The sequence below is a fragment of the Bubalus kerabau genome, chromosome 4 (assembly GCF_029407905.1).
Source record: "Bubalus kerabau isolate K-KA32 ecotype Philippines breed swamp buffalo chromosome 4, PCC_UOA_SB_1v2, whole genome shotgun sequence".
In the NCBI taxonomy this organism is placed as follows: domain Eukaryota; kingdom Metazoa; phylum Chordata; class Mammalia; order Artiodactyla; family Bovidae; genus Bubalus; species Bubalus kerabau.
In genome coordinates, this window is record NC_073627.1 from 38,233,419 (window position 1) to 38,257,081 (window position 23,663).

The 23,663-nt window shown below is 47.2% G+C and overlaps 1 protein-coding gene across 2 annotated transcripts; it reads right to left on the reverse strand.

The window, feature by feature from the left end:
* Positions 1-316: 316 nt before the first annotated feature.
* Positions 317-20,809, reverse strand: DHX33 (DEAH-box helicase 33). 2 transcript variants are annotated; one of them, XR_008713104.1, is made up of 13 exons: positions 20,352-20,809; positions 17,429-17,589; positions 16,522-16,749; positions 16,195-16,365; positions 13,932-14,117; positions 13,091-13,202; positions 11,579-11,738; positions 11,340-11,428; positions 8,887-9,014; positions 8,156-8,359; positions 7,948-8,034; positions 5,996-6,082; positions 3,949-3,982 (listed from the first exon to the last, which is right to left on the reverse strand). XR_008713104.1 is itself a non-coding variant. In XM_055576810.1 (12 exons), the coding sequence occupies exons 1-12, from the start codon at positions 20,632-20,634 to the stop codon at positions 3,674-3,676; spliced, it is 2,118 nt and encodes a 705-aa protein (XP_055432785.1). In that variant the 5' UTR covers positions 20,635-20,809; the 3' UTR covers positions 317-3,673. The 2 variants fall into 2 exon arrangements, 1 of the variants encoding a protein (XP_055432785.1); XM_055576810.1 differs by lacking the exon at positions 7,948-8,034 and having other exon boundaries at positions 317-3,982.
* Positions 20,810-23,663: the final 2,854 nt, after the last annotated feature.

Genomic DNA, 23,663 nt, shown 5'->3' on the forward strand with positions numbered 1-23,663 from the left:
CTGGCAGCTGCCCCTTACCCCCATCAGACCTGGAGCTCCTGAAGGCAAGATGCCTGGTTAATTTTTGTAGCCCTCCAACCTTACACCCAGGTTCTGATGGAACGTTATTTTTCGGGGGCAAGAAGCCACAGCTTACATTAGATTTAGGTTAAGAGCCAATGTTCCTACTTTACCAGGAACCATAAGATACTACAAGGTATCAAGAAAATAAATCTTCCCAAATCAGTGGCAAAGATATGACTAATATTAATATATTCTAAACAGCATTCTGTGAATAAGGGAAAGGAGACCCAAGAAAGAAGCCACACACAATATGTACTAGATTCACTTTTAATGGGTTTGAGTTGTGCAAATGCTGATGCTTCTACAGACCTATGCCTGTTTGAATAAGAAACGAGTCTCAGAACACAATAGAAATCTGAACTGAGCTCTTTCCTGCAAGTTATAATATTCTGATCAAATAAAATAAAATAAAACTCTTGCTTCCCCACAGGTGCAGTGTTTCTTTAGTCACAAGGAATGGTAGCTTAAATGCCTGGCCGCCTGGCCACAGGTTTTCTTGAGAGCTGAATTAAATGGATTTATGCATCACAGTATATAATCAGTTCTTTCCAGGGAGCACAAACTTGCCTCCTTTCTGGCATCTCTTTATTCCTAGCAGAGATGCAACATTAAGGAAGGGTTTCTACCAAGAACTGGGTGTTGGGCAGTTCTTCCCCTTGTAAATGGGATCTGTGCTGCCCTCCATGATTATTAGAAGCAGAAGACAAACATCTGAGGCATGCAATCTGCTTGGAGTGCATCTATTTATTAATACACAAAGGTGCTCAAGGGAACTAGTGATTCACCCAGATATGGATTTCACAGGTTGGGGGAGAAAAAAAAAAAGGTGGCAACCATCAGAGATTTTAGGGATTGAAAAGAGTAGCTCAAGATGAGATTGTAACATCACTGAAACATTTAACTTTCTTAGAAAGTTTAAAGTGTACTTATCTGTGCCCTGCAGCTAGGTATAAACAACCATGTATCTCTTTGTAGTAATATGGAGCAGGGATAGGCTTTTCCAATCTGATTTAGTCCCTGAGCAGCTACTTGAAAAGTTAACTTTTTAAAAAGCCTGATAAAAAAACTACTGTATCAAAACTCTACCAGAATGTTACAATGATAAATATATCTTTGTACAGAAACACAGAAGCTATTTACATTTATTTAGAAGCTATTTACCCCATACTCCTGCTCAGAAAAGATACATTTCCTGAAACAGTTCAGAACTTTGAGGTGCACAAAAATGATTAAAATGATTAAAAGCTAAATTTTACTTGCCCTAGAGAAAGTTGTGCTTAGTTGATTAGTTGTGTCCGATTCTTTATGAGTCCATGCATTGTAGCCTGCCAGGCTCCTCTATTCATGGGGATTCTCTAGGCCAGAATACTGGAGTGGGTTGCCATGCCCTCCTCCAGCGGATCTTCTCAACCTAGGGGTTGAACCCAGGTCTCCCACATGGCAGGAAGATTCTTTACTGTCTGAGCCACCATAATTTGCAACATTATGAGAAACATAACACATCACCCCACTCCCAATATTTTTTACCAGTGTGATGAATGTTTCATTAAAAATACAGTAATTTCTTTTACCAAGTCAGGCTACACCTCCTAGGACTCTTAAATAAGTGAGAAAAATACAGTTAAGTTTTTTTCTGAAAAACTTTTCAGAAAGTCAGCCCTGGTAAGAACAAGAAAAATCTAAGAATTTAGTAAAACAGGGTATTTAGGATCTGTCGAATCTTCTTTGGCCTTAATGTAACTGTTTTTAACAGGAAGAATTCACACGTGCCCAGATAGCTGGGAACACTGGCTAAAAGTCTGACTGCTCAGACCCACAGCTGGTGTTGAGGCAAATTGGACACACACCACCGTGGACACATGAGGCCTGGGAGGGGGTGTTCCTGTCCGCCAGGGTCTCACTGAACCAAAACGAAGACACCATCCATTATTGCTGAAGGATCTCTCAGGCCATTTAGGCCTCTGCTTAAAAGCTGTATGATTCACTGTATGTAATGACCAGAATATTATATATAGTGTTTAGACCAATTAAGCACAATAGAAGTGCTAATTTTGGCATTTTCCAGGCCAAAACATTTTCTGGGGAGTCTCAGGTTTGATTCCTGGGTTGAGAAGATCCCCTGGAGGAGGAAATGGCAACCCACTCCAATATTTTTGCCTGGGAAATCCTATGCACAGAGGAGCCTGGAGGGCCACAGCCCATGGAGTTGCAAAGAGTCAGACACGACTTAGCTATTAAACAACAACGATTTTCAAATTAAATAGTTAAGAAGGACTTTTGGTGTCTTTTCCCTTCTCAAAATATGAGAACAAGAAGTCTGTGGAGACCCTTTATCCCCTCAGACAAATGTGGAAAATGAGTGTGAGAGAGGTGCCAGCAGCAAAGCCAGGATGTCCCCTGGTCCCTAAGAAGAAGGAAAAAAGATCATAGGAAATAAGATAAAAGAACATAAACACTAGATGAGGGGATGAGATGAGTCAAGGCTGCCTGGCTTCACTTCCACTTACCCCCAGAGGCCTGGCCAGAAGGGAAATGCCTTAAATTCAGCTCAGTCACTCCTTAGCTCATGGCCCAGAGACAGAGAGAGAAGGCCATGCTGGAGGCCATCACACTACAACCTGAAATGAACCCTGAATGTTAACTGGAAGGACTGAGGCTGAAGCTGAAGCTCCAAGACTTTGGGCAGCTGATGTGAAGAGCTGACTCACTGGAAAAGACCCTGATGCTGGGAAAGACTGAAGGCGGGAGGAGACGGGGACGACAGAGGGTGAGATGGTTGGATGGCATCACCGAGTCGATGGATGTGAGTTTGAGCGAGCTCCAGGAGATGGTGAAGGACAGGGAAGCCTGCCGTGCTGCAGTCCACGGGGTCACAAAGAATTGGACGTGACTGAAGGACAACACCACACAAGATCAGCCTTCCCACTTCAGAAGATACAAATACCTTCACTCAGGAACTTCCCTGAAAGCAGGGTGGGGACAGGTGCTTAGCCTCTTTGCTGTGAAAGCTCCCTGCCCTGGGGAGTGAGGTTAGGTGCTCAGCACCTCCCTGTTGAAACAGAAGTTAATCTTTTCTGTTACAAAACTTCATGCAGATAGATGTTCAAACAGATCCAAGGTCAGGAGCTCTGTGACCTCTTGTGGTCCCCCTTCCAGACCATCCCCCGCAGTCTCCAGGACTTGGGGGTTTTGCTGTACCTGATCCACGGCACGTACATAAGCAGTAACACCAACCAAGCACCTCAGCACTCAGTCCACCGCGGCTTATCATGTGCATGCACAGCTCTGGGTACTTTCTTTTCACTTGCTGTGAGCCTCATGATTCCGACCCTTTAAGTATCATCACTCCCACTTGGCAGATCAGGAAACTGAGGCTCAGAAGTAAAGGAAGTCACCCAAAGTTGCCCACCAAGAACCCAAAGCATAATTTTGAAGTCTCCCAGGCCTCTACATGTCTGTGTGGTTCAGTCTGAGGAGTTTAGACAAAGAGGCTCTCAAGCTCCTGGAGGCCAGGCATGACCCACCCATAACCACCGTGGCCTCTGTAGGTGCCAACATTTAGAGGTCACAGCGAGGCCGGCTGCGGCCCAGCTTCTGGCACCAGGGCGGCTCAGTTCCTGGCAGTCCTCAGCTTCTTCCTGAAGAAGTCGGGGGCGGCCTCGTACAGCCACTCGGCGTCCACGACGCACAGGTCACGCATGTAGCACTTGCTGGTGAAGAGCAGCTCCGTGTACACGACGCAGGCCGGCTTGCAGTGGAAGAGCACGGACGAGGGATGGATGGCCACCGGCTGGTGGGTGTCCGTGGTGGCGTAGGACCCGTCCGCCTGCAGCTCAGCGGTACTCATGAAGAGGCTGTGTGCCAGGCATCGGCGGATGCTCTCCGTGTCCCCCCGGGAGGACAGGATTGGCATGGACATCTGGTTCGGGAGGAAGCGAGACATGGAAAAGACCCAGACGTGAGCACTGTGCAGACACTCATGGTACATGGAGCCACAGTGCCTACCGCGCAGCCTGGTGCGAGGCCCACAGAGGAGGCTCGCATCCGGGGTGGACGCGGACCTATGGGACAGCTGCCTCAGAGGCCTGAGGTGAGCGCGGGCAGAGGAGCGCCACTTCTACCTTTAGTAAAAGACGAGAAAACTCACAAAGCCCAGGGATGGTCTAGCAGGAAAGCCATTCAAGTGCAAGGGTGGAAAAACGTATGCAACACAGAACACAACAGGCCACCGTAAAAAGACTTGTGTGCTCAGTCGCTCAGTCGTGCTTGACTCTTTGTGACCCTATAGACTGTAGCCCGCCAGGCTCCTCTGTCCACGGGATTCTCCAGGCAAGAATACTAGAGTGGGTTGCCATTTCCTTCCCCAGGGCATCTTCCCTAACCAGGGATTGAATCCACGTCTCCTGTTTCGACAGGTAGATTCTTTAGCACTGAGCCACCTGGGAAGCCTGGAAAGAAGTTACTTCAGTGCTAACAATAGGCTGCTGGCATTAGACACGGGGCTGGGTACGGGTGACAGCTGTGTCCCAGGGTCACGTGGATGGTCCGCACTGGGGGCTGTCTCAGAAGACGCCTTACACACGGAGACGTCTGGTCACCACAGAGCTGTTCATGGCAGCAAAACGAGGACACTCAGTGCTCAACACAGGAGACTGCGGACACAAACCACCCCACCTCTGCGGTAGAACACGGTGCCTCATAGTCATTGAATATAGAAACATGTCCCCTAAGAGGGAATATAAGCTGAGAGGAGACTTTTTGGTGGATGGCTTGGCAATGTCTATCAAAACCTAAATTCCCCATCCAGAAGTTCATTCTCTGTGCACCAGAGCACAGACGTTTATGCAGGAGGATGATCACTCTAGCACAATCCATGACCACCACTAGGGACTTGGTTAAATAACTGTAGTGAAGACCGGAGCAAAATGCTACCAAGTCAATACAAAGAATGATAGACAGATACAGGCACTGAGAGACAGCCCAGATACAAAGTGAAATTCAAGGTGCACTCTAAGTGGAAAAAAACAAGTTTCAAAACAAAACATACATCAAACTTGTTTAAAAAAGAAAATTTATATATCCACATATATGCGTAATACACGGACGAATAAACAAAAACATACATACATAGAAAAAAATTCTAGAAGGATCTACACTGGACTATTGCTTCTCTTTGGAGGGGCAAGATTAGAGAAACTTTTATACTTTCTACACAATATATCACTATTTTCTTAATTTTCTTATTGGAGTATAATTCCTTTACAACGTTGTGTAGGTTTCTGCTGTATATATATCACTATTTTCTTATTTTAATTTTCTTATTGGAGTATAATTCCTTTGCAATGTTGTGTAGGTTTCTGCTGTATCTATACCACTATTCTCTGCACTCTATCTTTACAATGTTGTGTAGGTTTCTGCTGTATCTATACCACTATTCTCTGCACTCTATCAACTTGTGACAAGCATGCACTGCTTTTATAAACTGAAAAAAATGACAGGTATTTCCACTAAAAAAAAAACTTAGGAAGAATTCTAGTAAATTGGAAAACACTGTTAAAGTTTATAAAAGCTGGATATAAATCATACATACAATGTATTAATAACTATCCATGTAAAGTTTATAAAAGCTGGATATAAATCATACATACAATGTATTAATAACTATCCATGTAAAGTTTATAAAAGCTGGATATAAATCATACATACAATGTATTAATAACTATCCATGTAAAGATATATTTAAAAGCAGAGCCAGCAGGAAACGGACCAAACTGGTGAGAGGTGGAGTTGTGGGTAATTTTTACTTTCTTATTTAAAAATTTTCCTACAATGAGAGGTTTTTCTGCAATCACTAGTAATAAGCAATTTGAGAATTTTCACCTAGAAAAAGGTGACAGCTTAGCCCCACAAAGACCAGCAGGAAGAAAAATACCTTTATGCAGATGTCCCTCAGCTGTGCTCTGACTTCAGCTACTAGCATCATATTCTTGCTGTTGACAAAGTTCTCTTTGCACCATTCCTGAACAGGGAGAAAAAAAGAGATGTCACAGTCCTCTCGCTTCTACAGAGATAAAAATAAAGCACAACTTTTATCATAATTTTTTTAATTAAAAAAAAATTTAGTTATAACATGCAGCATTCGGGGTCTTAGTTCTGTGACCAAGAATTAACTGCTGGACCACCAGGGAAGTCCCAGCATAATATCTAGAACATAGTTTGAATTCAGAGGGAAAACTGCTGTTGCCAAAAGTAAATACAAGAAAATATCTTTATATCAAAAAGCGTGAACCATATTGAAAACCAAAATGGAAAAAGAATGATGACCTTCAGAATATATTTAAAAAAAACACCACCACCTACAAATCAGTCAGAAAATGACCAAGAATCCAGTAGAGCCACCAAGTATATAGACAGACAACTCACAGGAGATTAACTACAAATGACAATAAACTTAAGCAAAGGTTCTTGGTCTCTTGAGGAATCAAGTCAGTACAGTTTCAAATAACTGAGATACTATTTGATGTTTTCAAACTGCAGTGCTGGAGAAGACTCTCGACAGTCCCTTGGACTGCAAGAAGACCAAACCAGTCAATCCACAGGAAACCAACCCTGAATATTCACTGGAAGCACTGATGCTAGAGCTGAAACTCCAATACTTAGGCCAACTGATGCGAAGAGCTGACTCACTGGAAAAGACCCTGATGCTGGGAAGACTGAAGGCAGGAAGAGAGGGAAAATAGAGGATGAGATGGTTGGATGCTATCACCAACTCGATGGACATGAGTTTGAGCAAACTCTGGGAGATGGTGAAGGACAGGGAAGCCTGCAATGCTGCAGTCCATGGGGTCGCAGAGTCGGACATGACTCAGCAACTGAACAACAACTACTTCATATCCATCAACCTGGAAAAAATGAAAGTCATTTCAGCAAAGTTGGAGAGGTGGGTGGAAATGGGAACTCTTCTGCATGACTCTGGGGAGGGTAAAGAGGTGCTGACACTCTGGGGAAGCTGGATGCAGCTGCTCCTAGACCAGCAGGTCCACTCCTGGGTGTCGGCTCCCGAGAAACCCTCCCCTTTGTGCACAGGAGACCTGGATGGGATGTGCACTACAGGGCCAGAGGCAGAAATAAGTGGCAAAAGGGTAGTGTGAGGAAGCATGTGTAGCATACGATGCTCATGGACAGGAAGTGAAAGCACGATGTTGCCCAGGGAGGTCCAGACCCACTTCAGGACAGTGGTTACAGGAGGCAGGGAGGACTACATGAGAAGCAGCTTGGAGCTCTTGCTGTGTCCACAGCATTTATTTCCTTAAAAATAAACTGACGTGGCCTTCCCTGGTGGTCCAGTGGCTAAGTCTCTGCACTTCCACTGCAGGAGGCATGGGTTCCATCCCTGGTCAGGGAAGTTCCACATGTCACACAGAGTGGCCAAGAGAAAATAAACAAATAAATTGAGGCAAACGGAGCAAAATGTTTACAACTACTAAACCTGGGTGGTGGCTTTTTTTTTTTTTTTTTTAAAGAACTGACTGCATTAAAACACAAAGTTAAAGCATGCATGCTATGGCACAATTATTGATTCTTTTGGGAAGGGCAGCCACTCGGCAGGCGGGATCTTAGTTCCCTAAGGATTGAACCCAGGCCATGGCATGTGAAGGCCTGGAATCCTAACCACTAGGCCAAAAGGGAACTTCTCCAAATATTTTATTTATTTATTTTTAAAATTGTATTGATAAATGAAGGAAGGTATTGCTGTTTTCCATCTTGGTCCCGGGAATGGAAATGTCACACAAGCGAAAGCTGCTATGAAGAAAGTTAGGGGCAGGTGGGGAAACAAACCATCTGGTAGCCAAGAAATTGGGTCACCAGGTATTAATACTTCACCTGCCCACGTTAAGTATGAGGGAAACACAAGCAGAGAGAAAGGCTGAAGTTGTGTCTTCCCTTGTAGCATCTCTGGTGCAGATGTCTCTGGAATGATATCCAGCGTTCTGTGAGGCTCTTCAGAAGGCGCAGTCAAAAAGGGAAGGTGTCCTGAAACATAGGACCAAAGGGAGGCCCTGTGTGAGAAGAGGAAGAGGACAGGGCCTACCTTGTTCCCGCCGGTGTTCTTGAAGGTCCGGTAGACATTGAGCAGGGTGAGGTGATCGCCCTCGCTGGACACAAACTTCTTCCGCACGCTCTGCACTTCATCCCGCCGGGATGGAGGGTTGTAGAGAATGCTGTCCACAGACAGCAGGGCGACAATGGTCAGTATCTCCTCTGTGCAGTGGAATTTGGGGGACAGGAGGATGGTCTGCAAACCACAACGAAACACTGTGTGAGTCCAGTTTTTTCCTGGCTTCTGAATTTCCATATACTGCTTCTGCAGCTTCCCTTGTAAGGCGTGAAGGGGCAGGTGTTTCTAAAACCACGACAATATAACTTATGCTCTTTTATATATTCATTTGTATATTATTTTACTTTGTGTAGAAGGGATAGCTGCCTTTCTTGTCTGATCCCATATAGGTAGGGCACATGACTTCATTGGTGGAGGAAATGGCAACCCACTCCAGTATTCTTGCCTGGAAAATTCCATGGACAGAGAAGCCTGTGGGCTTCAGTCCAGGGGGTCACAGAGAGTCTCCCGACCGAGCATGCACACACACATGACTTAACATGAGCCTGAATCATACAGAACGTAAGTCGAGGTTCGACACAAAGCAGGCGCTGATAACTGTTTAAGAGAAAAGGTGAAGATGGAAGCACTGGGCTGAGGCGTCCCCTGTGGGATGGCTGACCTGTAAGGTACAGGGAGGGGACTGAGAAGACGGTGGCACTTACTTTGGCAAATTTGGGTTCTAGTGGGAAAGCCGCCATCTTTCTTCCCATTGGAGTTAGGGTGAGCTGGCCATCCCTGTGTTCAAGGGCACCGAGCAGCTCCAGCTGGGCGATGGCCACCTGGATGTGATCTAGAGAGACATGAAAAGGAGTTGAACACTCAAAACAGGATGGAGCTGCAGCTGCTTCATCACATCAGCGCATTTCTGACAAGCCTAAGTCAAACCACAGTCAAGACCGCAACCACACTGTCCCCATGAGGTACTTTTCAAAGCTACTCATGACATCACTGTCTTCAGCTCATCTCTTTTCGTTTTTTTAATTTTCCAAAAATAATTTTGCTTATTTTTGGCTGTGTTGGGTCTTCGTTGCTGCGTGGGGCTTTTCTCTCGTTGCAGCGAGCAGGCTTTCCTCTACTGTGTGGGCTTCTCATTGCGGAGAACAATGGAGCACAGGCTCAGTAGCTGTGGTGCACGGGCTTAACCGCTCTGTGGCATGTGGGCTCTTCCTGGACCAGGGATCCAACCTGTGTCTCCTGCATTGGCAGGCAGATTCTTTACCACTGAGCCACCAGGGAAACCCTCAATTCTCTTTTTAAATAGTGGTCTGCAATTTGGCGATATGTATGTAAATCTGAAGCCCAGCAAACTTACACTTCTGAATTTCACACTCATTTACCTGAACCTCGTACAGGGACCTGTGTCTCCAGATGGACACACACAACAATGGAAACACCAGGGGCCTCGGGAGCCCCTGGAGAGAAGGACACTATTTACTCTTTAATTCCTTTTTAATTTGAACTATGTAAATGTATTACCTATTAAGCATAAAAATGCATGTCTAAGGATGCAATAAATATACATATACAGAGAAAAACTGATCTATAAAATATATTAAGTGAAAAAAGCAATGTGCCAATGTCTACCAGGAAAGGGATAAATGCATCTTGGCTTATTCATAGAATGGAATAGTATTTAAGTGATGAAAATACATCAAATGTAAACCTTACAAAACATGACATATGAAAAGGAAGGTCACCAGAAAATCGAGACATAAACACACCAACCAAAACCATGCTTGTGCATGCAATAGATATTCAAGAAAAGCAAGGGACTCACAGATCAAACCTGGGTGGTGGCTGACCTTGAAGGAGGAGTGGGAAGGAGGTGAGGGGTGGGGGGTGGGAACGGGTGGCCCCAGGGCCTGTGGCCCCAGTAACGGGCACACAGGTGTGGCTTCGCTACTTCTACCTGACACATATGTTCCTCCTTTTTATTTGGTGATGGTGGTGGGGTGTTGCGTGGCATACAGGATCTTAGTTCCCTGACCAGGGATTAAACCTGTGACCCCTGCATTGGGAGCTCAGAGTCTTAACCACTGGACCACCAGGGAAGTCCCTGTTCCTCCTTTATATGTAGGAATTTAGTAATTGATAGAAAAAAAAAAAAGTATAGAATGGACTGAAAGGGTGTTGCTATTTATGTTTTGAAAAGGAGACTGTATGTACTTACCCACATAGAATTTCTCTAGGAGACACTAGGAAATGGCCACAGTGGTGGCTTTGGGGCAGGGAAACTAAGAACTTGAAGACTGTGGAGGTCCATGTCCACCTATCCACTGTTTACTTTTTTTTAACCAATTGCACTTCTTCACTTAAAAAAAAAGCAAATGGTATGTGTTGAAGGGATGCCGAGGGCTAAGCTACCATGACAAAGAATCCCAACTATTTTTTCTTCCTCCATGGAGAGATTCCCAGTGAAGGGCAGAGACCCATCAAATTCCAGTTAAAAGCAAAGAAACACAATCTGTTCAGTCCCTTTGCAAAAGTCCAAGTTCATTGGAGCTGCAGTAACCCGCGGACCCCCATCGACTACCTTCCCTGGTTCCTGTGACCACGGAACCCACCCAAGATGGTGCCGACATGAAGCCCCTGACTCTGCACCAACGTGGTGTGAACAGCACCGGGTCTCTTCCATAATTGTGAGCCTCTTCTCTGGGAGTTAAGGTTGTTATTCTCCCCAATTATACTAAACAACAGGACACCAAGGGCTTCCCTGGTGGCTCAGTGGTTAAGAACCCACCTGCCGATGCAGGAGACATGGGTTTGATCCCTGCTCCAGGAAGACCCCACATGCCATGCAGCAGCTAGTCCATGCGCCACAGCTACTGAGCCTGTGCTCGATGGCCTAGGAGCTGCAACTACTGAGCCCGCGCACCCTACAGACTGTGCTCTGCAACAAGAGAAACCACTGCAATGAGAAAACCAGTCACCGCAACTAGAGAGTAGCCCCTCCTTGCCGCAACTAGAGAAAAGCCCGCGCAGCAACAAAGATCCAGCACAGCCAAAAACAAATAAATATATAATAATTAAAAAAGGAGAGTGCCAGAAGGCCTGCTGTGTGGAGCCCACTGGTGGCCCCTTCCTGTGTGACCATCTCTCTGAAGACTCCACTCACCTGGAGACGGCTTGGACATGAAGTCAAAGGTGAGCACGTTTGGGACTTTCATGGCGAGGAGCTGCAGCATCACGCTCGCCAGGTTACACCTGCAAGACGGAGACAGGTGGTTCACGAGGGCGCCTGACCCCCCGGCCAGCAAGGCAGAGCCACCCACTAAGGAGCGTCAGTTGGAGGAGATACAGGCTGCAGGGATGGGACCTCGAGACAGATGGCAGGTGGGGAGCCCCACTGGCTACCTCTGGATCTCTGGCACTGTCATCTTCTCAAACTTCTCAAACTCATCCTCCGTGTAGAGCCGGTAACAGATGCCGCTGTCCTCTCTGCCGGCCCGGCCCGTGCGCTGCCAGGCCTGGGTCTTTGATACCCGCTGCACAGCCAACACCTCCAGCCCACTGTCTGGTGGGAGAATGGCCAAGTCAGAGCTCTGCTCATCATGTGAACAAACTCCTTCTACAAAGTAGACAATGAGGAGCATTCCTTGGGATACCCAGGATTCTTTCTGCAACACACGAGTCCAGAAAAACTCAAGGCTACATTGGAAAGTGGGCTTCCCTTGTGGCTCAGTGGTAAAGAATCCGCCTGCTGATGTAGGAGATGTGGGTTCAATCCTTGGGTCAGGAAGATCTTCTGGGGGAGGAAATGGCAACCCACTCCAGTATTCTTGCCTGGGGAATTCCATGGGCAGAGGAGCCTGGCAGGCTACAGTCCATGGTATTACAAAGAGCTGGCCACCACTTAGTGACTAAACAACAATATGTCAGAAAGCACGTAACCAGACCGGTTTGTGGTGAAAAGAGGCCTCGCCATGAACACTGTGCGAAATCTGTGACTACAGCATCAGAAGGACCTTGAGCTTAGGGCAGTGGCCAAGGGGAGGAGATTTCAGAGGCCTTGGCTTAGGTCACAGTTGAAAACAACCCCCGGGGCGGCCTAGGACTCAGGGGTCCTCCAAGAGGTGGCATTTTCAGTGCCAAAACCCAGACAGTTTCCAGCAAACCAGGATGGTTGGTCGCCCACTGATCATGACCCCAAAACGAAATGCCTCCAGTCGCTTGTGTGCTACATCCTCGCTCCTGCTCTATTGTAAAAGAGAGACGGCGTAATGTCACTACACCTAGGAGTAAACGAGACTGATTTTCTTGATAAAGGTGTACGCTGTGCCAGACAGTGTGGAGAACCAAGCCCTTTCAGAAACATGGTCCCCAAGAAACACACGTGAAAGTCAGCATCCTTGAATGCTTAGCAGTTCATTTGAAGTGAACATCCGGGAGCTATCATGTCAGCTGCCTCAAATCCTCCGTGGAATAAAGCAAGGTAGAGAACAGACCTGAATAAAAATGACTTCAAGCAAGCTGTGCACTGCACACAGTCGGGAAGCAGCTAGGGCCTTGGCCCAGCTGGGGGTGGGGTCCTGCTTTCTTTCTGGGAGACTGGGGATTGAGCCAGCTGTGCTCAGATATCATTCCCCAAGAAGCCTCTGATGTGGTATCAGGCTGTCCCTGGCCTGACAGCCACCATTCTCGCCCACCTTCTGATGGAGTTTCAGTCCCTCTGCCCAGGTCCTTGACCCTCTGTCCCCAGGTCTGCCACAGATGGGCTCTTCTTCCCTGCCTCACATGTCTTTGTGGCCCTGCCTGCTAGACGGGGTGCCTGGTATTCACAGACGTGAAATGCTCAGGTGGGGAAACTGCGGGACCACGGGCTGCTCACTACACAGAGAAGAGACGCCAGGGGCCACAAGTTCTCACCAGGGTTATACTTCTTTGCTTTAACCATGCCCGTGTCAACTACATATTTTATTCCTGTAATGGTTATGGAGGTTTCAGCGATGTTGGTTGAAATGATCACTTTGCGATAACCCTAAAAGGAGGAAGAAAACCAAAAAGCCACATGACACACGTATGATGCAGAAGTTTGAAAACATATTCCTCATTGCTAACTGTCACAGTTCACTCATGATCAAGAAGAGATGACTCCGCTATCTGGACAGTTACGAATACTGATGGCTGGGTCAGTATTGGGTTGGGAGCTGGGTGTGTTTCAGTCTTAAAGGCTTATTTTGAGGTGATGAGGGGTGGTGGGATGGGCATTAGAGTCAGGAGGAAGTAGATGTGGCCTGAGATCCTGGCCCTGCCCGGTACCTACTGTGCCCCACGGGCATCTATCGCTTCACCCCTTGGGGCCTCAGGGTTTCTGAACTGGAATGGTGACCTGCCTTGTGGTTCTTGAGAGGATGAGGGACAGCATGTGCCTGGTGTTGGCGCAGCACCTGGCACAGCAGGGGTCCCAGGAAACTTACGGTGGACACGTGCTTGCTTACTGTGGACCCTGGGAGAGCCACTCAGGGAGCTTCCGGCTTCTCTTGTGTCCCTCCCTCATCCCCAGACAACTGTCTCCCTGTTCCTACCATGGGAGAGCCATGTCTACAGCCCTGCATTACATGCTTGTGTCTTTCCAGCTTGTGAGAGAGATACCTGGGCACCCTGTCCACACATCTTATCTGGAGCCTGCTGACAGGGGCATAGGCCCCACTGGCGCATCCGTCTGGGTACCAGGGATGGGGCTGGGCAGGAGACAGGGTACACTCACCTTTGGGGCCACCTGGAAGACGCGCAGCTGCTGGGCATAGGGCAGGGAGGCATACAGTGGAAGGACCAGCATAGAGGGGCAGCCGTCTGGAAGGTGCTTGGCGATGTCCCGGCAGGTCTTACTCATGGCTTCGATCTCCTCCTGCCCGGTGAGGAACACCAGGATGTCATGCGAGGAGGGGGCTTCCTACAGAGAAGGCAGAGTGGGGTTACTGGGGTTACTGGGCCTTGACAGATGTACAGGTGGCACAGAATAGAACAATGATTGTTAATGAAGTTTTCCAGTTATTCTTAACTTTGGACCTATAACTGAGCCTAGATTTTGGTTTTGCCCCTGGAGGGGAGGGGGGAACTTCACCAAAGGCACAGTTGCATCTTATTCAAGTTAGCCAGCTATGTTTAAGAATGAATTAACGGGGAAAAAAGAGACATAATAAAAAACTAAGGGAATTTTGAAGGGAAATCACCAGATTGCTTTTTGCAACAAGAACAATGCCATGAAAAAGCACAATCACACAGGCAAATAAAATTTGCCTGGAGCTGCCTTCCTTTCATAATCATCTTGAAAGATGAAACTGACAAAGGAGACAACTTAGAGAAACCCTGATCCATGAAAATGGCCAGAGGCTGGAAAAGGAGCCCTTACTGAATGAGGCCATCAAATGCACTTTCATAAACCCCCAAAGCACCCAGAACTTGGGCAAGGGCTTGGTATCTCAACTGGGTCCTTCGCCTTGAGAAGGGAAGAACATCTAAGTGTTAAGTATATATACCCATGACCCAATCTTCTTTGAAGTCTGTTTAGATACTTTAATTTGTAGAGTGCCTGTTTGGCAAAATAACTGAAAAATGTTCAATAATTATCTGTATTTGTGAAGGTGTGCAAGTTGCTCAGTCATGTCCGACTACCTATATTTGTATGTATGTGTACATGTAATAAAGGCAGATATGGGTTAGACAATAAAGAATCTGCCTGCAATGTGGGAGACCTGGGGTTTATTTCTGGTTCAGGAAGATCCCTTGGAGAAGGAAGTGGCAACCCACTCCAGTATTCTTGCCTGGAGAATTCCATGGACAGAGGAGCCTGACAGGCTACAGTCCATGGGGTCACAAAGAATCAGACATGATTGAGTGACTGACACCATGTTTTTCTTTCTGTATATACAATATGGGTATGTTTGCATACATGTATCTATGTATTTGTATGTGTGCATATACTTTTTTAGCTCAGTGTTAAGAGGACAAATGTTCAGAGGTACACACACATAGACAGGATAAAATCTAAAACAACAAAAGCTCATCACTAGGAGGACTCATCAAAACTGTTACATAAAAAAAAAAAAAAGCTATTACATAACTTGAGGGCACCACAGGTATCATTCATAAAATATCCTTATCTCAAGTTTGCTTCGGGCAGCTAAACAAGGCTGACTGGGACTTCCCTGGTGGTCCTGTAGTTAAGAATACACCTTTCAATGTAGGGGACATGAGTCTGATCCCTGGTCGGGGAACTAAGATTCCATGTGCTATGGGGCAACTAAGCCCGGGAGTGGCAACTACCAGCCTGTGTGCCACAACTAGAAAGTTGCGACCACAGACGACATGTGCCACAACGAAGACCTGAAGCAGCCAATTAAAGAAATAAATACATTAAAAAAAAAGCTGGCTTCTAGACATTTTCAGAAAGTTACCGGGAAGGTAAAAACAGTCAATTATATACAAGTTAAACCAAAAAATGAGGTGATACACTCACATTTTTAAATAAATGTTTACTAAAATGAAAAAACTGTTGAAATGTTTCTCTAACACATTTTTTTAAAAAGAGAACTCTAAATTGCACCCCCTTATTGGCTAATACACCAACTTTTTATTGTTCAATGAGACAGACTATCACATGGAATAAAAGGAGGCAGTGTTTCCTAAGACTCCTTTCTACTCAGTTCTACACGTGGTGTCTTGGTTGCAACACAAAATGTGCTTCTTACTGGGGGTTCTGATCACATTGTGCGCACGGGCCACTGCTCTAATACATGGAGCTTTTCCAGCTCAGTTGAAGAAACATGCTGGCCAGGGTTTAATTTTTTTTTTTTAGAGGAAAAGAGAGATACTATAAAAAAGTATAAAAACGGAGACATGGCAAACAAATTCCTTATTCACCTAAAGAACACAGCTTACAAAGCAGTTTGGTCCGGCAGCTTTTCTTCTCAAGGCTGACTGTTCAAGGTCAAATAGACCTTTCCAGGAATCCACTCCCTGCTGCCTACCTGGTGGATCTGGAATACGGAGACCAGGGCGGCATGCAGGTAATCGTGCTGGGGCTGCTTGGTGTAGAAAATCTGGATCGGGTGCTGCCGGCCCTCCAGGTAGAGAACGGGGGCTCCGTTGAAGTACTGGGAGAACAGGTCCACGTCCATTGTGGCTGACATCACAATCACCTGCCGGCGAGAAGGGCGCGGAGGATGGGAGAAAGGCTCGGGCCAGCCTTTTTGTGTCCTGCTAAGCCCTGAGGGCTGCTTGGGAGGCCGCACTGCCCTCCCCCCGACCCCCCAGCACCTTTGCCCCGAGTCCCGCAGCAGAACGGCTGCACCCACTTTGAGAGGCAGCTTCCCCAGCTCCTTTCGCCTCTTCTGTGCAGCTTTCACCACCCCAAAGAGCACATCCGTGTGGAGAGTCCGCTCATGGGCTTCATCCAAAATGATGCAGCTGTACTTCCGGAGCAGGCAGTCCGAAATGGCCTCGCGCAAGAGCATGCCATCAGTCAGGAACTTGATCTTGGTGTCATCTGAGGTGACATCGTCGAAGCGCACCGTGTAGCCGACCTGCGCGGAGATACCACTCATTCATTCAGCAAACATGTCTGCTGCACCCAGGGTGCCCAGCACGGCGCCAGGCGCTGGTGCTAGTGTAGTGGACATGACCCACTCCAACCCTACCCTGCTCCCTGGAAAATGGACACACGCCCTCAACTGCAACGACGAGAAACTCTGCAAAGAATGTAACACTAGTTCCCTCCCCTCAGCTACTTCAAACGAAGCAAGTGAGAAGATGCTCGAGATGTTTTTAAGTCATATGTGTGAACACAAATAAATCTGACTTATATACACTTCTGGAACTCATTCTCAATAACCACCTATATGCTAGGAAAATGCTTACAAGTTTGTAGAAAGATATACAGACAAGAGACCTAGCAAGTGTTCCTGAAGCCTTAAAAGTACTCAAGGAAAACAACGAATTTATTCTATTTGCCAACAGACTTTGAAAGCAAAGCAAATGGGACTGACAGACCCTCTGATCTCTAAGGAACTAACAGAGAACTAAGTCTGAAACAACTGTGGCAAGAAAGAAACATGGAAAAAAAAAAAAAAGAAAAGAAAGAAAGAAGCCTGAGATGTATAAGTACTCTTGTTTAGAAAAATAAAAAAGTCAGGGAGGTGGTGGGGGAGGGGGGGAGTGAGGTGTGGGGGACCAAGAACTGTTAGTGAAAAAGGAGTTAGGTACCAGCTTCCCAAGTTCTGTTCTCTTCTCATCAGAGACTCTGGTAGCCAGAGAGATGGCAGCCACTCGGCGAGGCTGGGTCACAGCAATGATGGCCTGGCGGCCAATCCCCCCTTCGTACAGGTACTGAGGGATCTGTGTTGTCTTCCCTGAGCCTGTTTCCCCTAGGAAAGAAAACAACTCTCATTTAAACCTGAGCAGAAACAAACTTCACCAAAAAAAAAACAAACAAACAAACCCAACAGATCAAAGTCAGAAGGAAAAGACATAAGAAAAATACTCGAGGGACTTCCCTAGCATTCCCAGTGCAGGGGGCTTGGGTTCAATCCCTGGTCAGGGAACTAGATCCTGCATGCCACAACTACAGACCCCTATGCTGCAACTAAGGCCCGGTGCCCCAAAATAAAATAAATAAATATTAAAGAAAAGAAAGAAAGAAAATAAGTTGATAAAGTCATGGGAAAATGTGTACCCATGAATTCTGCTAGTGGAGTGTTAACTGGAATTGCTTCTCAGAAGGTCAAACTATAGTAAGAAAATCTTTAAAATGTTTATACCCTTGACCCACAATTCCACTTGCAAGAACTGACTCTAAGGAAATAATGATGTGCATAAAGAATCAGCTTCAAAAGTGTTTTATTCACCTTTGCTCATGACAGTTAAATTTGGAAACAATGTAAATGATTAGCAATAGTAACTGGTACAGTAAAGACACACAGTGAAATACAGCTGTTATATAAAAAGTCTTACTTTTCGAAGGGATAAATGAGATGTAAATGTATTGACATGAAGAGACATCTGTTCCGACACTGCAGCCATAGCGGACTCCTCACCCAGCCTGCCGCCTCCTTTCAAACCCTCTGCCTTTGCCCACTCAATTTTGAAGTATCTGCTCCCACACTGCCTGCGTGACAAACTCCACAAGATGAATTAGACCTCAAACTTTCTCCCCAAGGGCTGCACCCGCCTCCTCTGTGTTCCTTAGTGCCTTGTTCATCTCTCCTCCATCACTGATCACTCTACACTGTGTGAGAGCGTTGAGACGTTTCTGTTTGCCTCCAGCATCAGAAGTCCTGGGAGGACAGAAGCCTGTTTCTTTCATGTACCTGAGCACTACATACAGTAAGCACCCAACCTTATTAGTACCCTCCTGTGTTTCCTTCCCAGCACCTGACCAGAACACAGAACTGTAAGCCTGGGCATCCCTCCTTCCACAACTACCACTGCCCACTCCCCATCTCCCCCCGCCAACCCCCCCCCCAACCCCCCGCCACCCTACCAACTTCACTGAGTCCTACAGGCCCATCGTCCTTCCATTTTCTCCCCTATGGCTCATCCTTCCTGACCTGGACACGAATCATGGACGAAGAACTTGATTATCTTGCACTTCTCCTACTGAGTTCATCAAGGTTTCCCTGCCCATCTCTTCTGCTCCTACACCAAGAAACTGAGCATTGGGGACTTCCCTGGTGGTCTGGTGGTTAAGAATCCGCCTTCCACGGCAGGGAATACAAGTTCCATCCCTCGTGGAAGGAGGATCCTACATGCTTCGAAGTAACTAAGCCCAAGCGCCACAACTACTAAGCTGGAGCTCTAGAGTCCGTGCTCTGCAATGAGCGAAGCCAGAGCACCCCAACCAAAAACCTCATGCAGCTAAAGTTAAAATAATAATAATAATAAAGAAACTGAGCATCACTATAGTAAAATAACCCAACTGGGCAGACAACGACTTAGTTTGCCACGGGGCCAAATGCACCTGGGTGCCAGCACCACGGCTGATCCTTGTTTTTGCAGCCCCTTTCCCCTGTCCCCATCCTCCCCAAGGACCCTGTAAGTCCCATTCTCAGCAGAGTTCCCGCACCTACTTCATAGAAAAAGTGAAATCCTCAAAGACAGTCTCCCTCCATCTCCTACAAGCTCTTCTGCAGTCACTCCATTCTTACCACCTTCCTCCAGCCCCCTAACCTCTTGCATGGCCTTCCTTCTATTCCAGGCCACCGCTAGATCCAACCCTTGTTGCCAAGGGCCCCCTTTCCCCATGCCCTCCGTCTCTGCTGTTAGTGCCCACTTTCCATCTTCAGTCTCCCTCTCTACTGAGTTCTTCCCCTTAACCTATGAAGACCTGCAAGGTCCGCTAGGTCCCCCTGCTTCTTCTCGAAAAAGAAGTCTGTTCCCACTGCCTTCATGAGATCCTCACTTCCAGCCCAATGACAAATCAGCTCCCATCCCACAGCTCTGCCAAAACAGAGCTCACCTCCATCCCCAATCAATAACTCCCACCCAATCCAGTGGGCATTTTTTGGGTCCCTACTCACTGGACTTCATTTTTGCATTCGTTCACTCTCTTCTTCTTACAACTCTGTTTCTTAGACTATCAGGTCTCCTGGATCTCCTTCCCTCTTTGGAGGCTCATCCTCTCCGTTCTTCAGGGGCTCCTCTTACTTAAAACGTTGGGGATCAAAGCCCCTTGCAATCGGTTCCCGGCCCTCAACTCTGCCTCAGTTAGTAGACCAGAAACTACCTCTTCCCTCAGACTGGACTGTATCGTCTCCACTTTGTCTCTTATACCGCAGGCTCTCTCCTCTGTGTCCAACGCCTTTCTAGGTCCACCCCCTCGCCGTCCCCTCCGTACCGGCTCAGATCCACTTTTCTAAATTCCCCCAAGTCTCCGGTGCATCCCTCTACCCTTCCGGCCCAGAAGGCGAGTTTTTGCCTAACGCGTGGTCACTGGCCCGGACTGTGAGCACCTCCAGAAAGGGGGACTGCCCGACTCCCTTCTGAGGCCCCTCTCCTGGCCCCGAACAGAAATAGGCGGTCAGGTTTGTTGCAGAAACGGATGAAAGACGGTGAGAAGCACCTAAGAAAAGCTGTTCTCTCAAGTGAACGAACGGGGAGCGAAGAAGGACCCGCCGGCACGGTCACTCACCGATAAGGACGGCGCTGTCCAGGTTTCGGAGCTGGGCCAACAGCTGGCCTCGCGCCTGGAAGATGGGCAGATTCCGGCGCTGCTGCTCCACGGCCTCGGGGTACGGGCTGGCCGAGGGCTGGGCCAGGGGCGGCTGCTGCCTCCGGCCTCCACCTCCTCCGCCGGCGCCCGCTGCCAGCAGCATCACCGAACGCCGCCCGGGAGGGCAGGACCCGGCGCGGCTCGGAGGCCCGGCGCTCGGCCGGAATTTCTTGGCCGGCGGGAAGCCCGCCTCCTCGGGCATGTCGGGAGGGCACCGCGACGGGAGGCGCCGCGACGCGAGCCGCGAGGGCGGGAAGCTCCCGCGGCTCTCGGGAACACACAGCTAGTGCGCACCACCCCTTCCCGCCACGTGCTAGTCGCTCCCAGCGACGCGGCTCACCTCACGGCCACCCGAGGCCTTTAAGGGGACTCCAACTCCCAGCATGCACTTGAGAGCGTGGCGAGGCTTTCGCTTCCCCAGGGCGGAGAGAGCAGGGTCTGAGGTACAACGGGAAAAAGATTCGTAGCGACAACAGTGAAAGATGGTGTGTACGGTTCCGCGGAAACTTAACTGCATAGCAACCACGGGATTCTTGTCTGTTTTGTTTCCTGTTAACACTATTTCTTTCCAGTAAACACACGTTTCCTTTTTCTCTGCCACAATAATACTCGCTCTTCAAGAAAGTGTATAAGTTTGTAGAATTAATGAGGAATACACAAGTGAAAGTCGTTCAGTTGTGTCTGACTCTTTGCAATCCCATGGACTATATATACTGCTTTTCATGGAAAGCTCTAGTCCAGAATGCTGGAGTGGGTAGCCTTTCCCTTCTCCAGGGGATCTTCCCAACCCAGGGATCGAACCCAAGTCGCCCTTATCGCAGGCGGATTCTTTATCAGCTGAGCCACAAGGGAAGCCCAAGAATACTGGAGTGGGTAGTCTATCCTTTCTCCAGCAGATCGTCCCAGCCGAGAAATCCAACCGCGGTCTCCTGCATTGCAGGAGGCGTCTTTTCCAACTGAGCTATCAGGGAAGCCCTGTGAGGAACACACAAGCATTTACATTATTTAGTCCTCCAAACAACTGATGGATATACTAGTAATGTCATCCCCATTTTACAGATGAAGAAACTGAGACTCTGAGATGACTCAGATGTCGCAGTAACTGAAGGCTGAAAAAGATACTTGTGATCATCTTGTGTTACAGAAAAAGAAGAAAATGCATGATACATTCTAGGACAATCATACATTCTCCTCAGAGAGTAGCTATCCCAATGGAGGTGATCTGCTCCTGTAATACAAACAGGGGAAGAGGAAGTCTGATGGAACTAAAATTGTCTTTTACCCTTCCTTTCCCTGACTATTCCTGCCAGGAATAGACTATTCCCTGACTATTTCCCTGACTATTCCTCTCAAGTTCTTTACAGGACTCCCAGTCTCATCATACACATGACAATCAATGAAAAGATTTAGAATTCCAGTGGGAAATAGGATATAATTAGTTCTTCCTTCCCCTCCTAAATGCAAAACTCTAGAGGATTTGCTAATTTGCCACAGAAAGACTGGCAAGTAGCTGTTTGCGTACAGGAAAAGCAATTTCCAGACAATTCATGGTAAACTTCAACTCACTTTAAAGATATCAGGCACCTTCTAACGTTCATTTCCTTGGGACTTTCCCTGTTTGTGAACCTGTTAAAAATTCTCCTTCCCCTTTCCTCCAGATCAGAAGTAATTTTCCTCTAGTTGTTGATGGTATAGTGACCAGGGGCTACTGAAAATGTGCGTGTTGAACTAATAGCACATATGTATTTAAGAATGTGTGTGTTCAGTTGCTCAGTCATATCTGACCCTTTGCAACCCCATGGACTATAGCCTGCCAGGCTCCTCTATCCATGGAATTCTCCAGGGAGGAATACTGGAGTGGGTTGCCATTTCCTTCTCCAGGGGCTCTTCCTGACCCAGGGATTGAACAGCATCTCTTGTGTCTCCTGCATTGGCAGGCAGATTCTTTATTACTAGCACCACCTGGGAAACCCGTATTTAAGGATAAATTGACTTTTAATTCCTTTCCCCTAAATGTTAATTTAGAAAGTCAACCCAAAACTAAAAGGGGAATAACTGTCTTAGTCTTTCCAGGTTGCTATTATAGAATACCACAGACTGGGTGGCTTATAAATAACAGAAATTTATTGCTCACAGCTCTGCAGGTGCCAGCCTGGTTGCCTTCTGGTGAGGGCCATCTTCCTGGTTCATTGCTGCTACTTTATATATAATATATGGCTGCCTCAGGTCTTAGTTGTGGCATGTGGGATCTTTTGCTGCTGTGCGTGGACTCTCTAGTTGTGGCGTGTGCTCAATAATTGTGGCCCGTGGGCTAAGTTGCTCTGTGGCATGTAGGCAATTAGTTCCCCCACTGGGAATCCAACCCTCAGAGTCTTAACCACTGAACCACCAGGGAAGTCCTGCTGACACCCTTCTGCTGTGTCCTTACTTGATGGAAGGGGCTTGGAATCTCTCAGAGCTATTTTATTAGGAATTAATATCACTCGTGAGGCTTCCACTTTGTGACTGAAGCACCTCCCAAAGGTCCCACTTCCTAATACCATCACATCAATCATGAGGATTGCAGCATGACTTTTGCAGGGACATAAATATTCAGACCATAGTGATATTTAAATGGTCATCTGAGTTAAATTCACCCATTTGAGTCCATTTTAGTTCGCTAATTCCTAAAATGTTGACTTTCACTCTTGCCATCTCCTGTTTAATCACTTTCAATTTGCCTTGATTCATGGACCTAACATTCTAGGTTCCTATGCAATATTGCTCTTTACAGCATTGGACCTTGCTTCCATCACCAGTCACATCCACAACTGCGTGTTGTTTTTGCTTTGGCTCCATCTCTTCATTCTTTCTGGAGTTATTTCTCCATTGATCTCCAGTAGCATATTGGGTGCCGGGAGCCAGCGTGAGGAACTCCGCCTGTGGCAAAGGTCATGAGGAAGGAGGCTCAGCATACGCAAAGGCAGGATCAAGCCTCAGGAGTCCCCCTGGAAATTCTTGAGCATCTAACCCCAAAACCAGAGTCTGCCTACTTTACTGCTTTGTGCTCTCACCTACACCTCTGACTTTACAGGGGGCTGTCCCCCACCACCATCTGTCTCCTGAATAGGTTCTTCCGGCCACATGTGATTGTTCAGAGCCTCCAAACCGTGAGAGGCATGAGATGTTCTAAACTGTCTAAATACAGATTCCTTTGAGCAGTTAAAAGATTGATTAGAAATTGTATTGATG

What these genes read in the sequence shown, in the direction of transcription:
- DHX33 (XM_055576810.1), bottom strand. Translation starts at nt 20,634, where the DNA reads ATGCCCGAGGAGGCGGGCTTCCCGCCGGCCAAGAAATTCCGGCCGAGC. An exon ending in GGACAGCGCCGTCCTTATCG is followed by an intron (nt 17,590 to 20,351) that starts GTGAGTGACCGT and finishes TTTCTTTCCTAG; the next exon opens with GGGAAACAGGCTCAGGGAAG. An exon ending in GAACAGAACTTGGGAAGCTG is followed by an intron (nt 16,750 to 17,428) that starts GTACCTAACTCC and finishes ATCTCCGCGCAG; the next exon opens with GTCGGCTACACGGTGCGCTT.